The 15,953-nt window shown below is 46.1% G+C and overlaps 1 protein-coding gene across 3 annotated transcripts in view; it reads right to left on the bottom strand.

Moving 5' to 3' along the window:
- Positions 1–15,953, bottom strand: part of SOBP (sine oculis binding protein homolog) — a 157,054-nt gene that overhangs the window by 15,703 nt on the left and 125,398 nt on the right. For 2 of the 3 annotated variants that reach the window (XR_008391550.1, XR_005084399.2), the window contains one exon: positions 1,057–3,417. Coding sequence is in view for 1 of the 3 variants with exons in the window: in XM_037159037.2 (XP_037014932.2) it covers positions 1,480–3,417 (1,938 nt within the window). In the remaining 2 variants the exon portion in view is untranslated. The remainder of the gene's footprint in view (positions 1–1,056; positions 3,418–15,953) is intronic. The other variant, XM_037159037.2, reaches the window with a different exon arrangement.

A 15,953-nucleotide genomic window follows, 5' to 3' on the forward strand; every position in this document is an offset into this window, starting at 1 on the left:
TGCTTACTAACTTGATGATCTTGGGCAAGTTATTTAATTTCTGTCTCAGTTTCCTCATCAGTAAAATGAAGGCAATAATAATTGTCATATGGATCCAATCTAAAAAAAATGGCACTGAAAACCACTCGGATGACATCCCGTATACACATACATGAGCCACTGCTCTTCCCGCGCACTCCACTTCCTTCCCCTCCCAGGCCTCCCCTCCCTGGGTTTACATGCCCACCGACATCTGTCAACGCCCAAGGCAGGCATTGCATCATGTCCACCTTTGTGTCTCTCCAGCTCCTGGGAACTATGCACAAGTTTTGAGAATGTTCCTTTCTCTTCCTTCCCTTTCCATAAAGTGTTAATAAACTTCAACTGGATGTTAGCATGTTTGCTGCCCTCTTGGAAAGGCAGGGAGAGCTCCAGGCTCTGGGTTGGGCAGACCTAAGTTGAGTACTGGTTTCCCTCCTCACCAGCTCTGACTTGGATGACATCTCCAAGCCTCACCTTCCTCCTTGGTAGGAGGAGGAGGATGCCAATTCCACCAGGCTTGGCGGGAGGTGCCAAACCTGGCTATCAGGGGCACACTACATACTCGAGTTCCCCTTCCCCTTACTGAAATCCTGGACTCACTATCCAAGGCTCACTTGGAACGAAGCAGGATTCCCCTGCTGGGGTCAGAAGTGTGCGCTCTCCTCCACTGCAGCAACGTGGCTCTTTTCTCTGTCAGAGCCTCCCACTGTCTCCAGAGTGGAGCCACCCACCAGCTGAGCTGCTGATTTTCTCCAAAAATTCGGAGAAAGCAAAGCTGGTCAGTGACGCTGGAAGCATGCCCTGGGGAATGCTGGTTGGTGACAAATGAAAGAAGAGATCCCATGAGCAGGAGCTGTGAGCGGCTGCTCCAACACTCTGCAGGCACAGAGGCTCACCGGCTTGGGCTCCACTGGCACAAGCCTGTAAGAAGGGTAGTTTTTGTTTTCATCTCGCAGCCGCGGTTATTGAGAAAACATGGTGAGTTGGGACATTCTGCCTACGAGTATACCAGCTCCAGGACGTTGCCCCGCTTACCTTTTACCAAAGCCCTTTAAACCTCATGACTGAATATTTACCAGCCTTGAGTACCTTGCTCCACACGTCTTCCTCTTTTTCAGTAAGGTGAATTGCAGAGGTGAGCACAACGACAAAGTGTAATTAAGGAGATAGTGGTTCAAGTTAGGTTCAGGACTGGGCTTCAGCACTAAAAAAGTGACCTTGGGCATGGCGCTTACATGCTGTGACCCACTCTCGTTAGCTGTGAAATGGGAATGATGTTGGATCAAAATGATGACAGTGACCACGCAAGGTGTATTGTAAAACGTGTAAGATTAAATCATGATTATCAATTCAATCTCTCTCACCTTCACCTTGTGGAAAAACAAAACCAACACCGAAAAGCTACGGAGAGGTGCGCTGGCTCGTGGAGAGGATGGCCTGGGTGGACATACAAACCTTTTACTTATTCTGATTTCTAATTCGGAGGCACCTCCTTTTGAGCGGAGGCTCCAGGTCCTCGGGCCCGGCGCTCAGCATGGGCGAGGAGATGACGCAGGGCGCCAGGGCAGTCTTCTCCGCGGGTTTTGGCACAGGCTGGATCACGCAGCCCGTCTTGGGCAGCATCCGCAGAGCGTAGGCGTGGTCCTCGTCCGCGGGGTTATTAAGGTTCGGGTCTGACTTGTCGCCCCCCGCCAGGGCCTCCTCCTCCATCAGCTTTTTGGCCGCCTCCCCATCCAGGTGGCAGTTGGAAGCACAGTTGTTCTCCTTGACGGACTCCAGCTCGCTCACTGCGGGCTCTTCCGGCGACAGCAGCTTCTTAGAGGGCGCGGGCGGCGGCGGGGGCTGCTCGGGCGGGGGCTCCGCGCTCTTGGAGCCCTCGGCCGCGGCGCCGCGCGTGCCGTTCACGATGACGTTGCAGGCCGCCGCGGCCTCGGGGCCGGCAGGGGCGCCCGGGCCCGGGTCGCCGGCGGCGGGGGGGCTGCAGTGGCCGTCCCTGCAGCCCCCGCAGGTCCTGCGCTCCGCGGCGCCCGGCTCGCGCTCCGCCTTGACGTGCGCGTGCAGCGCGCGGTGGATCACGTTGTGCAGCCGGGCCCGGTGGCCCACGGTCAGGTCGATGACGCCGTCCTGCGGGCCTTGCAGCACGCCGTGGAAGCCGAGCTGGTCGCCTGCTCCCGGGGGGCTGCCGGAGCGCCGCGTCAGGTCCACCACCTCGCCTCGGCCGTGCTCCGCGGGCGCGGGCGCCAGGCTCAGGGCCTGGCCGGAGCAGCCAGGCGGTGAGTCCGCGGACTTGGACGAGCCCTGCTTGGAGTCCCGGGGGGACAGGGAGTGTCCGCCTGGCTTGCCTCCTGCTGCCGAGGAATCGCCAGGGGCGCTCGGAATGAAGTTCTCCCCGTTGCTGGAAAATCCGTTGGGGGGCTTGGAATCATTGACGTGAGGGATGGGAATAGGGATGGGGATGGGCACGGGCAGGGGCACGATCACCGGGTATGGCACGAGCAAGGTGGGGGGCGGCACCAGCGGGGCAAGCGACGGCAGCCCGAAATTCATCATTTGGGGCACAGGCATTGGGCCATTTGGCATCATGCTCACTGGCGGAAACGGGAGACTTGGCAAGGGCGCGCCCGGAGGTGGCGGGGGCAGCAGGCCCGGGGGATTCCCGGGCATGGTAGGGGTGCTTGGGGGGTGGATGTGGGGTGATAGCATGGGCCGGTGCATGGGACTGGAAGTGGGGCCCAGGTTCCTGGGGCCGCCGGGCGGGGGACCGATGCCTGGAAGCATGGGGTTGGACAGTGGGCTGTTGGGGTTGGAGGCGTGGTGGGGAGGGCCGCGAATGAAGGGCGGGCGGATCTGCTGCATGATCTGTTGTTCCATAAAGATGGGCAGCGGCACCGGGCCGCGGTTGGTCATCACCATGGGAGGGCTGCGGGGCGGGACGCCGAGGGGAGGCCCGATGCTGGCAGGTGGCTGGACCGAGACCGGCGGGATGTTCGCAGTCTCGCTGATGGGCATGGACTTGGGCACTGGCGTGGGGATCTTAGTGACAGAGCAGTTGGCAGTGTCAGATGGAGAGACGGTGGTGGACGCCGATGGGCCAGGGCCCTGGCTTTGGCCAGCTGCAGCCACCGGGGAGGGGGCCTTCCTCCGAGCATCTGTTAGAGGAATATTCCAAGAGTCTGGAGTGAGCAGCTGCACCCCGGTGCCTTCTGCTTTATTTTCCATGGGAGGGTGTAATGTGCTGCACAGCCCAGCTGGAAGGTTGGCCTGTGTCTCTTTGTAGAAAATGTCCATTTTGTATTGATTGAGACATTTTGCACTGCAGAACTGAAGCCGCCTTTCCCCGTCCCCAAAATCCAGATACTCTTTTGTGTGTCTTATGTGCTTGCACCAGTCGCACACCTACAACACAGCAATGAAAGGAAACGAGTGAGACCAGCAGTTCCCTTCGGGAGGTGGCATTTCATGTTTCAGGTAAAGGTTCTCTCACATTTTATCACAATTTTTCAAACAGGCTGGAGAAGTGTTTCCCTCTAAAAGGTAAAATTCTGAAATGTTTGTCAAATGATTTCTCCTTGGACGCCAGAATTACTTTAGTAATATTAACTCTTGAGAACAGCAATTATTACCATCCGCCTATTTTCAAAAATATAAGAAATTGTGTTGTCTCCTTTAAGGTAGATCTGACCAAAAGGAATACATATAACCTGTCCACACATTTTCACTTGTCAAAGAGGCTCATCATAAGTGCAAATCTAAATGGTTTTGAAGAGAGGGATTCTCCAGAAAGTTCAATGGGCTTTGAAATATAGCCCCTTAAAATCCTCCTCGTGCAAAGTCACTTTGCATTATTGACTGCGTTCGGTAATGCAGTTGGAAAGCATGTGCCGTGCTAACCAATAACACAAAGCGCTGAACATCAGTATGTCTGCCGTCCAAGGGGAAACTTGGAATTAGTCGTGAAGTCTGTGTGAGGTTCAGCTATTCCCAACCTGTGATGTTGCGGCAAGCTACAATTATTTTTTGAGCTGTTTGCCCACTCTCTCTCAGTAGTCAGAATTTTTGGTGACATTTCTTGGCATGCAGTCTTATTTAACAACTTTTCAAACACCAGAGAACGTTTTCCAAAAGTTGTTATGGCTTCCCCCTCCCCCCGCCTTCAAATCTACTTACTCCTGGCAAAAGAAGGCATCACCAAATTTATTTTAAAGTTGGGCTGTAGAACTAATTAAAGGCTGAGAGCTTTTCCCAATTGGAAATCACTAGACATCAAAGTTCAAAAAATAGTCATTCTCGGCTTCAGAACCCATTACTTTGGAGAAATTATTGTGATTTCATTAACACATTAATTTTGCAACACCATCAGCTCTCACAGATGGTGAAGGCATGATCTACAATTCAAATATGACTCTTGTTTGCACAAATGTCTTTCCTTCATATGGCATTTTAAACAAGAATTAATATGAGTAATCTTGCCATAGCTATAAACAGATAAACAGATGTCAAAATTTTCAATAGTTCTTTCAGTGCCTTACTTTTTTGACTGAACATTACACACACAGTTTTTTTTCTTTTTCTTATCCTCCCCCCTTTTTAAAAATCATCTCCTCAGCACCCAATTCATACAGCAGCAGCGGAATTCTGAAATGCAGTGCAACAGTGAGTCCATTGAATTTGAGCGTCTCCTCACGAAAGCCCTGGTTCCAATGTTGCTCTGAATGGAACCCTGTTTTCATTGAGGAGGGTGTCTGTTGTTCTCTTGTTGGTGCATGTTGTTTCTTTTAAACTGTGATAAATTAATAGCATTAAAAGATGATACATTTTAGTAATGATTGGTCACATCAACTATGCAAAAACAAATATGCTGGGCATTTGATCGCTCATGTCCTGTAACTCTCAGCTTTCTCTGACTTCAACAGTGGTGGCAGGCTGTGTGGCTGCGCGGGCCATTCACTCTTCTCCTTCTCACTTTTTTTTTCATTGATATTTGTAGGCAATATACTTGATGGTCTGAGATTGAATAAAAAATACTTATTGGCACACATTCGTTTTTTGTTTGGTCTCACATCAAATTACTCTTTCAGTAACTTGTTGACAAAAAAAATAATTTCGATGCTAATATACTCCTGTGTTTCACTACAGTGTTTCGGTTTTCTCCAGAATGAAGGGATTTTTCAACAGAGTCATAGCTGAGATGTCTGCTTTATAAACAAGCACAGAATTGCTTCTGATGAGAAGACAAACAGAATCCATCAGGACCTCAAAATTATCATCTAGGTAGAGATTAAATAAGCTACAGTAAAAACTCGACATATGTAAGTTATTATTTTTAAGATCCAATAATTTTTATAAAGTTAATGTATAATGTTGTGACATTTAAATTCCAATATGAAATAAAGCCACCTGATCCTGTTTCAATACTAGGCATCCACAGAAAGCCTAAAATATCAACTTATAAGCTTTAAGTGAGGGATCAAATATAACTTCTTCGATCATGAACTAAAACACTTCAACAATGAATTAAACTAATTAAAATAATATACCAAAATTTCAGGCGTATTTTTTTGTGGAACTTCTTTTTTAACCATAAGGGGAAAGAGTTTTCTGAAATCCTTAATTGGTTTTTAAATTGCCAGATTGAATTATCTGCCTCCAGAGGATTCCTCTGTTTCCTCAAGCTAAATAAATATTTTCAAGTGGAGTCATAAAAGATCATCTAAAAATAACTTAAATGTTCTCCCTTCATTTTCAATAATTCATTGATGAGTAAGGAGTGCTCATAGAATTACCCCAATTATCAGATGAGAAGTCTCCACCGTATTTTATTTCCACATAACAAGAATCACAGACATCAAAGTTCCAAGCAAAGTTCTATTTCATCACACTCCCCAGTTAGAGCAAAGGCCTAATACTCAGCTGCCTGATTTTCTGCAGTGTGGCGAAGTGCTCAGGTGCTAGTGAGGCAGTTTGTGACCATCTCACTTTGGGTAATATGAGTGTGAATGTGTGTGTATCCTTGCCTTATTACTGTTCCATTCAGAATGCTATTCTAAAAATACAGAAAAGCCATCTTTCTGAGGAAGCAAAAAATTATTGGAGAAAAAAATTGTCACTTAAGAAATAATGAATCAAGTCTGTCTTACAGGACACATAATTTAAGATGAGGTCAATGAATTTACGGCACAAATGGCTATATCATGTGAGGCAGTAAAATGCAGTACCATCATTCATTCGACAGCTAACTAATGACACACTTCTAGTAATTAAAGATTTCAGCATAAGAGCCTGAGCTGATTACTTAAGATGTGGTGGTTAGGTGAAAATATATACTGTAGATCTTGCTCTTTAATAAAATAACATTTGCATATCCACAAAATACACAACATGTTTCTCATAAACTCGGGTTTTCTGAATTGTGGTGTTATGAGATATCCTTCCCTTGTTTTTCCACAGATGGCTTTAAAAAAAGCTTTGTGAGGCATTATTTTTCCTCATTATGCCAAGAAGTACCAAAATTCCTCCAGATATTTTAGGAGATAAAGATTGAGAAGTGCAGAGCGCAGCTCACTGGGCACTGGGATGATCTCCCCCAGTTCTGCCCCGGCTCCGTTTCTGTTGGAACCCAGCCCCTTCGGTTCCACTTCTCTCCCTAACAGGTCCCAGATTGGACAGAGCTGAGGCTGAGGCTGTTTAATGATGGCAATCTGGGGACCGAACAATCAGCTCTTGCAACGCCACTGAGCAAGACAGCTGAAATGCTTCGTATCACAAATACATAATGTATCACCAGGACGACAAAAAGATCACAAAGATAAACAAATGCGTACTCCATTCAACCCCATCACAAGAACAGTCCTCCAAACGATTAAATTCACCTTCCTGGGATGTGTCCAATTCTAAACAACAGAATGAACATTTCCTTTAGTCCATTTAGACTATTTATATTTTGGTGGCTGGCTGCCAGGGTAGTACTTATAAGCTCAGTGGCCTGATGGATTCACTCCTTTCCTGTGAAATAAATGTGTGGCAACCTACACCACTGAACTGCTCCAAAGACACTGCCTCGGCAGAAATATCACTTGCTCTTGATATAAGAAAACCGAAAGGCAGGACTTCTGGTTCCTATAACTCTTTCCATCTTGTATTTCCCCTGGAAAGAAAGAAAGCTATTCATGTTGGCAACTGAGCCTTTATTTTTATATAAACGTCCAAAGTCAAAGCCGAAGTATGCCATGAGGTTACCCACATGGGCACAATATATACATTCCGCTGGGCTTAAAGAGAAGATCTGGGTGATTGCAGGGGTGTGGGGGGCAGGGAACCTAATTAACACATTAATCAGCTGTTGGCTATGGGAATGAAGTTCATTCTTTAATGGAACCTGCCACACTGCCTTCTGAGTGTTAACCTGGCATCAGGCAATATTTAATTAAGAAATCCTTTTGCTGAAATCTTTCTTATCTAGGCAAAGACATTCTCAGCAATGGAACAGTAAAAAGATATTCAACAGTTTGAAAAACAAAATAAAACCTTTACGTGCTCTTGACTTTCTACAAATATAGGACCCAGGTAATAGCTCAGAAGCTGTAGCTCCTTAAGCAAAACTGTAACTTGCAATAAGATGCTGGTTTCTTAGATCTTAGCCTGTTAAATGTGGCATTGATCTTGTACACCAGGCCAGCTCAAAAAAATTATGAGCTCACCCAAGGTAAAGCAAAGGAGGACGAAGAGACGTGGGGGAGGGTGATCAGCGTTGTGCAGGGTCTGAGGTCTGCCCTATCTGCAGATGGCCACCTGACAGACAGCAGGGGTTGAGGCCTCAGACTGACCCCACCCAAACACTCACTTCCAGCCTGACCCAGCAGTCCTACGGTCCCACCATTAAACGGTTCCTTTGGGTTTAAGCACTGCTTCCGTTGGGACATGTGGGTGGAGAAGGATGCTATGGAAAACGTGTGGGATTTGGAATCAGAAGATTGGGGTTGGGGCCTGAGCGCCACTATTTACTAGCAGTGAAATCCTATGAAAAGTTCAGCTTTCATTTTCCCCATGTGGGAATGGAGCTAACGGTACTAACAAGTAATGCCGGTGTGTCAGGCACATCAGTAAGCTTGTTGCCTAGCGTGTTTTCTTCAGTCCCTAGCCTGTTTGCCTCATGTTGCTGATGTCCTAGGAACATCCCATATGTTTAAAGTTCATTTTAACTTAATGGAGGGATGTTTCTATGGCTGTGTGAGGAGGAAAAGAAAAATTTTGGTCCACAGCTTTCCTACGAGCCTGCATGGTTTTGACACAGAATGGAGCATGCTGCACCTCGCAGACACCAGCCTCCCCGCCCCCCACCCTGCTTCCTCGGAGACTGTCTGCAGGGGTGGTCTGCAGCGACGGGGAGCCGTGTCCTGCTGCCCACCGTCCTGAGAGGGCTCTGCTAACTCCTGCCGAGCTGTCTTCTTTTCCAAGGCCGGTCAATCTCTGATTTAGGCTAAACCTGATAAAGCAGCACGGCTGCCTGGAAATGAGTGTTAGAACCATTACAATGAACAATTCCTCTTAGGCTCCACTGCTGTTTGAATAGTGGAAGCCATAAACCGTGCTCTTCCTGTTTTATTAAGAAACAGAGCTGATGAACAATCTCCTTGACTCATTACATGGCAGAGCTGTCTTCCGAAGGCAGGGCTGGAGCCACTGTACCCGCCACAGGCCTTTAAGACAGGACGACCCAAGGCCTGAATGGCACAATGCCTGTGAGGAGGAGCCTCCGCGGAGGGGGGAGGGGCACGTCACAGCCTGATGGGGGGCAGTGAAGCCCAACATCCCAAGTTTCCTTGAAAAATTAAATTAGATGGTGTAGGAAGGAAAGGTGACCTAACTGTAGATGTACAAAAGCCATACAGGAATCAGGAGAGGGATTTAGAACCAGCAATGGCTATTGTTTTTTCCTGTTGTTTTTACTTTTGTTGTTGTTTTTTTTTTAAAGCAAATTCAGCCATGACTGGTGTGGCTCAGTTGGTTGGGTGTCCTCCTGCAAAGTGAAAAGTCTGGTTCAATTCTAGTCAGGGCACATGCCTGGGTCCAGGGTTCGGTCCCCGATTGGGGCAAGTAAGATAGGCAACAGATTGATGTTTCTCTCTCACATTAATGTTTCTTTTTCTCTCTCTTTTTCCCTCCTTTCCCCTCACTCTAATCTTTTAAAAAATATTTTATTTATTTATTTTCAGAGAGAGGGGAAAAGAGGGAAAAAGAGAGGAGAGAAACATTGATGTGCAGGAGGTACATCAATTGGTTATCTCTCGCAAGCCCCCTTCTGGGGACCTGGCCTGCAACCCAGGCATGTGCCCTTACTGGGAATTGAACCACAGACCTTTCGGTTTGCAGTCTGGCACTCAATCCACTGAGCAACACCAGCTAGGGCTAAAATCTTTTTTTAAAAAAGCAAATTCATGCAAAAGTTCATTTTCAAAATAAGTTTTCTGCAGGCTTAGATTCCAATATGATGATGTTTGATACACAGTTCTTCTTTCTTTAAGGGTTTTATTTGTTTTTTTGGTTTGCTTTGTAGTTTGAAAGCCTCCCTCTCCTTTACTCCCCGCTCTTCTGTCCCCTCAGATGGGAGGTGGAACTCCAGGACGGGCTAATGAGCACCTTGGTCAGAGTTTAAGATCTCATTAGAAAACTGCCCTGTAGGAACTTCATACCATGACGCAAGTTCTACTTATCTTAGAAGTTTTAAGCTGGATTTCAGACATCGTGGCCCAGGTCACCAGGGCGGATGCTTCCCTCTCTCATGGGCCATGATCTCTGTAAGGCAGAGCAGAGACGGGCTTGGTTTTCAGGATCTCAGTGAGCACTGACAAATGGCTCGTTACTGACCCAAGTCTTTGTTTCGACAGCCAAAGGGATGGGATCCCGGCCTATATCCTCACAGCCAAACACGTGATTCAGAAGAGGGTGATTTTTCCCTTTGGTTTGATTTATTAGGTTGCCTAAGAACATTAGCATCTTATCACGAAACTCTCTGCTTTAAGCTGGATCAAGGCAACTTACATGTTCCTAACACAAGTTATCCAGATGGAAAGTGAAAAATTCAAACATTGGAAAATCTGGTCTACCTCGTGCCAACTGTCAGCCTCTTTGTTTTCCACTATTTGGTCCTGAGAAAACACAGAAATAGCCCCAAACATCTTGGAGCAATGAAATTTAGTCTCGAAAGGAACCTCGGAGGTCTAGTCCACTTCTTTAGCCTCCAGCTCTGTGCTGGGCCAGGTACTTATCACTCTAAGCCTCAGGTGCTCAGCCCTAAAGTGAAGTCATCCGGGCTGAAAGCACCACCCGGCAAACACACGAGGGAGAAATAACTAGTTAGGAACTGCAGACGCAGAAAACGTGCCACAGGAGAGCACAGAGCGGCGTCCCACCCCGTATCCCATGGCTATTCCCCGTGACTCGATGTTCTTGCCTTTTTGTTTCAAAATCAACTCCAGACATTGTAACTGTGACCCTCCCTGGAAATCTGCCACCACGTGATCCACTTTATTCATGAATAAGTGGACGTTTACTGAGGGGCCACACGTGTCAGGCACTGTGCTATGACCAGGGCTACGGGTTTAAGTACGAAACATCACCTGGTCTCACACAGCTTATTTTGCTTTTGCTTTTATTTAACCATCTGCACATTTTATTTTGTTTTAATTTAATCATTGCTTCAAAGTGAAGCTTAAGGAAAAACTGACCTCTGATTTGTAATGTTTTTATTTATTCAAAAACACGGACTGAGCTGTGCTAAAAAGGCGCTGGACTGTGAACCATCGCAGGAAAGATATTTCTGTAGCTGCCCCCCAGGACCACAAGTCCATTAACTGTCACGGGAGAAGTCTGCCCACACCTCCTCCCCAAGAAGCGCAGTGCTCCATGCCTCAATCCGCAGACTTGTTCTAAAGGTTAGAATTCAACTGATAGTTTTTACCTAAAAAATAGTCGATATTTGTTCTGCTACCCCAACAACTCTTTCTTTCCAAATGTACATCTTGAATTTTTTTCTGGTTGATAGTTGCCTTGTTCATTGTAATTCTCCTTGTTTTCAAAATACAGGGGAGGGGGTAAAAAAAACCTGGAATAGTCTTCTGGAGGGTGCGCCCCTTGTAGTACAGGCGTCCCCAAGTAGGTGAGTGTTCTAGGAACCCGTGTGTATCAGTGTAGAGATGGTGTTGTCGTGAGAGGCTGAGTTCAGCTTCAGTGCAATTTTTTGCAGAGACTCAGTGCATGCGCTCGTTTCATAAAGGGCGATTTATGAGCGCACCTTCCCACACTACACTGAGTGTTCAGCAGTTTTTGATCAAAAACAGCATGACCCTTATACTCCACCCTCCCTATTCACCCAGTCTTGCCCCAAGTGACTTTTTTTTTGTTTCCCTGGATGAAAAAAGTCCTCAAAGGGAAATATTTTGCTGAAGTAGAAGAGGTGAAACAAAAAATGGCAGAAGCAGTAAAAGGCATCAGGATCAAGTTCAAAAACTGTTCTGAGCAGTGGAAAAAACTTCTCGATAGGTGTATTGCATCAAATGGAGAGTACTTTGAAGGTGACTGAAGTTTCAACATGTTAAGAATACATACACAATTTTTTATAAATAAATTCCATTTTTCAGTCCCCCCTTATATATACTTGAATCTCTTTTCAAATGTATCATCTTTGAACTCATTTATCCTTACTCTCTTTGTGTTCTAAATGCATACTGGAATATTTGAAGTTTCATCACTCGTGACTAGAAGAGCCTCTTTTCTACCTGAAAATGCTGTGGGAAAGAACCTTGGATTGTACTTGGGTATAAAGGAAAACCCATCAAACTGATGTGTTAAAAGTGCAGTGTGCTAGTTCCTTGACTTCTATCTGTAGTTATTCACCCCGCGAAGGAATTCATGCAGACTTCGTAGAAAATGGCATAAATCATATTTTAAAACTGTGGCTTTAGTTAAACACAGCTAATCATATACCAATGCTGGCAATTTTTGGAAGGATTGTAGTTATCATCTGTGATATCTGAAACAGTCGATTTTGCCCCAGGGATTTTATTTGAACCTGCCTTCTAGCCTTCTCACCTGCCTGGGCATCCGCTAATGGCTGGACCGCTGAAATGCCGTAATACTAAGGCTGTCTGCGTGCAGATGGTGCGGGTCGAGGGCACTGCTGGGCAGGATTAGCAGCCCCTCTGGCACTCCTGTACCTCAGCTCACTCTGGCTGCCTCTCGAAGGCCTGCAGCTGCTCTTGGTGACCTCTTGTTCACTTACCTACTATATACATAATGATTGCTTGGAATTTGCCAGGCACCTGGCAAAAAGGCTTTACTTGCAATGCCTCATTCACTGCTGTCTTAACAGATTCTTGCACATTTCTCTGTTCCCTGAGTGAACCAGCTCTGACCTGTGGATGGTCGGGACTGACACACTTCAGCTCATCTCTGCCCAGTCCTCAAATCTCTCCAAGACACCCCATTAAAATTATGGGTTTTATTTTAAAAATTGTTTTAATCCTCAACTGAGGACATGCTTGTTGATTTTGGAGACGGGAAGGTAGGAAGAGCAAGAGGGAGAGAAACATTTATGTGAGAAAGAAACATCCATTTTTTGCCTGCTACCTGTCGTATTCATCCTGACTGGTGACTGAACCAACAAGCGAGGCATGTGCCCTGACAAGGAATCAAACCTGTGACCTTTCGGTTTATGAGACACATCAACCAACTGAACCACTCTGGCCGGGGCAAAAATAATGGCTTTTATTTTAGTGCCCACTGGAAGCCCCAATTTGATGTAATGATAGTAGATTGTACTAGTAACAATAGCTAGCATTATTTAAGCACTAGTAACCAACCATGCTAAGTATGTTATATGAATTACCTCATTCATCTCCACAAGTACCTTATCTTACAGATAACTGGGGTTTAGATAGGTTAAATAAATAACTTGCCCAAGGTCACCCACACAGACAACAGTTGGCAGTTCCAAACTCTAACTTAGACCTGCCTGGCTTCAAACCCCATACTGCCCCCACTATCTCCAGGATTTTTTGCATTTGCCTTAAAAACTACAGGATTAAAGTATTTGACTACTATTTGATAATAACTGCCCTGACTGGTGTGGTTCAGTTGGTTGGGTGTTGTTCTGCAAAGCGAAAGGCCACCAGTTTGATTCCCAGTCAGGGCACATGCCTGGGTTGCAGGTTTAGTTCGCAACTGGGGCATGTATAAGAGGAAAATGATCAATGTTTCTCTCTCACATCGATGTGTCTCTTCTTCTCTTTCTCCCTCCCTTCCCCTCTAGCTAAAAATAAAATCAAATCTTACTAAAAAAAACAGTTAAATAATATTTGATAATAACTTTGTTTTGAGATTCCAGAACCAAAGGCATTTAGATTTCTAAGCAAGCGACGCCCAACCTGTCTCCTGCAGCAAGCCTGAGTTTCCTTTCACACACAGAGGGTCTTCCAGGTGGCACCCATTCGTCCTGTGACAGGGAGAACCATCCAGGTCCACCCACACAGCCACAGAGTGAGTCACACCATCGTGGTCTTTCTCCTTCGCACGGAGCTCTCCGGTGGCCTTCTGAAGAGAGGTGCGATGTAACTGCAAAGCCCTGTGCAGCCTATTCGGTTGTCAGACAGCTTTGATTATTAGAAAATGTAGCTACTCCATACCCCTGTCCCTTCCATCCACAGAGAGAAGTTCTGTTCACCGGAGTGTCCCAACACAGGACAGCTTTTCTAAGCCTCAGTCTTTCAAACACTTAAACAGAGCCTTTTGTAGATTCCCCAGATCGGCATTTTTAAACATCTCCAGTTCCTGGAGTCAAGTCCCCAGGGACAAGTTCCCAGAGCCCTCCTATCCTGTCTGTCTGGTGCCTTGTACCCAGGCATGTACTTCACCTTGGTAAAGGGTGGAGCCCAGAATGGAAGGCAGCCACCCGATTGGCACAGAGACCCGGGCACTCTCCTTTCCCTCACACAGAATGCTGCACCTGCATTAATGCCACCCAGGAAAGCATCTAATTTTTTAGCAGTCAACCCTGCTTTTAGGTCTTTGCTTTTTTAAAAACAAAGATTTATTGAATATCTGTTACGTACCAGGCCCAAAGCTTTCACTTAAGTTATCTCCTTTAATTCTGACAGCAAACTTGTAATTACAGGAGCTACTATTTTTCCCATTTTACTTGCAAATGATGATATGGTTTCCCTAAATGCTACAGCCTACACATAGTGGGGCCAGGTGCCAGACCCAGAACTTCCAACCCATCCTCTTCACATTCTACCATGCTGCTCGCTTCATCTGAGTTTCTGGTCAATCAAAACCTTTTTCTCCTACATGCTCATCAACCATGTCTTTAACGAAATATTCACGGACTTCTGAGAGTAAGCCATCGAGCCTACTGGTCTAGAGTTTCAGAGATCCGAAACTCCCTGTTTTGAAAATCTGTTCAACATTTGTCCATTTTTGTCTTTTTGAAATCTTTCCTATTCACCATGATAGAACCCATGGATAGAATTCAAAAGTAGATATGAAGTTACCTAGAAATCTCCTCTTAGGTCTGGGACGTCTAAATCTGCTTAACACACTATGTTCTCTCTATCTCTTTGCCCCAGTGTGGGACTCATAGCTGTCTTTATGGCATCTCTCCTACGCTTTCCAGTCTAGAGATCATTCTGTTTATGGAGACAATGGAAAGCAACCAAATAAGTACTGCCTCTCACTCTTTTTCATTAAACATCACACCACTTGTTTAAACACTGATCTATCCAACTGATCTATGCACTTGTCTCTTCCATGTGCATAGCCCTGATAGCTCCTTTTATTGCCTTAGGCAGTACCTGCGGGTTCAGTCCCTCATGCATCCTAGCCTTCCTGACACAATGTTCCTCTTTTACATTTCCCACCTCCTATGTTGCTCCCCCCACCAACTACACTGCGCCTCTGACTGTGGGACCAAATGCACCCTTCCCGGGGACTTCTCCAAATGCTAGGGAACCTGGCTGACCATCCGCAGCACTGTCTCCCTCTGCCATTGCACATGCCAAGGTGGCTGGGCCGCCTCCCTCTCCATCTGCACGCACACCAAGTAGCCCTTCTCTATATTAATAAAAATGGTTTTTGAAGTAGGACTCCTCTCATCACTCCTCTACCTTCTCAGAACGACCTCCAAGGTGTGGGCAAGAATGACCAGTCACTCTGCTTTTGGGAGAATGATATTATTAGCAGATATCTAGGTGAACTCTCCCCTATTGTGCTTCTTTGCTAATTAACCTGGGTTTTGAAAAAAGATTTTATCTATTTATTTTCATAGAGAGGGTAAGAGAAGGAGAAAAAGAGGGAGAGAAGCATCAATGTGCAACAGAAACAACAATTGGTTGCCTCTCACACGCCCCCAACTGGGGACCTGGCCTGCAACCCAAGCATGTAACCTGACAGGGAATCAAACCAGTGACCCTTCAGTTCACAGGCTGGTGTTCAATCCACTGAGCCATACCAGCCAGAGGGCTAACTAATCCGTTTTTAAAGTCTGCTTCAGATTTTTGCCCTCAATACCCCCAAATAATTAATTTGATATTTCCTATTATTTTCCCTAAAACTCCCATCTTGCATTCTCCCTCAAGTGCATGGATTGCCATGGAAGCATATATTTTCCTGAACTGTATTCACCTACTAAATACATTGGTGGGGCATGTTGTTTTATGTTTTATTTCTATATGTTAGCTCTAGTCTGTTTCGGCATAACTTCCCTTCCAAGTCTCAGCCGTATCTCTGAGATTGTTTTTATCTTTTTGTGCCCAAGATCCAGGGTAACTTGGTCCTTCTCATTCTCCACATTGGCAGAGAGGTATCAGAAGCCATTCACCCACTCCTGCTCATGATTTTGTTCACCTTTGAGAAGGACCCCCCCCCCCCCCATTTCCTCT

This window comes from Artibeus jamaicensis, unplaced genomic scaffold (genome assembly GCF_021234435.1).
Source record: "Artibeus jamaicensis isolate MK-2021 breed Jamaican fruit bat unplaced genomic scaffold, CSHL_Jam_final contig_387, whole genome shotgun sequence".
NCBI classification, from domain to species: domain Eukaryota; kingdom Metazoa; phylum Chordata; class Mammalia; order Chiroptera; family Phyllostomidae; genus Artibeus; species Artibeus jamaicensis.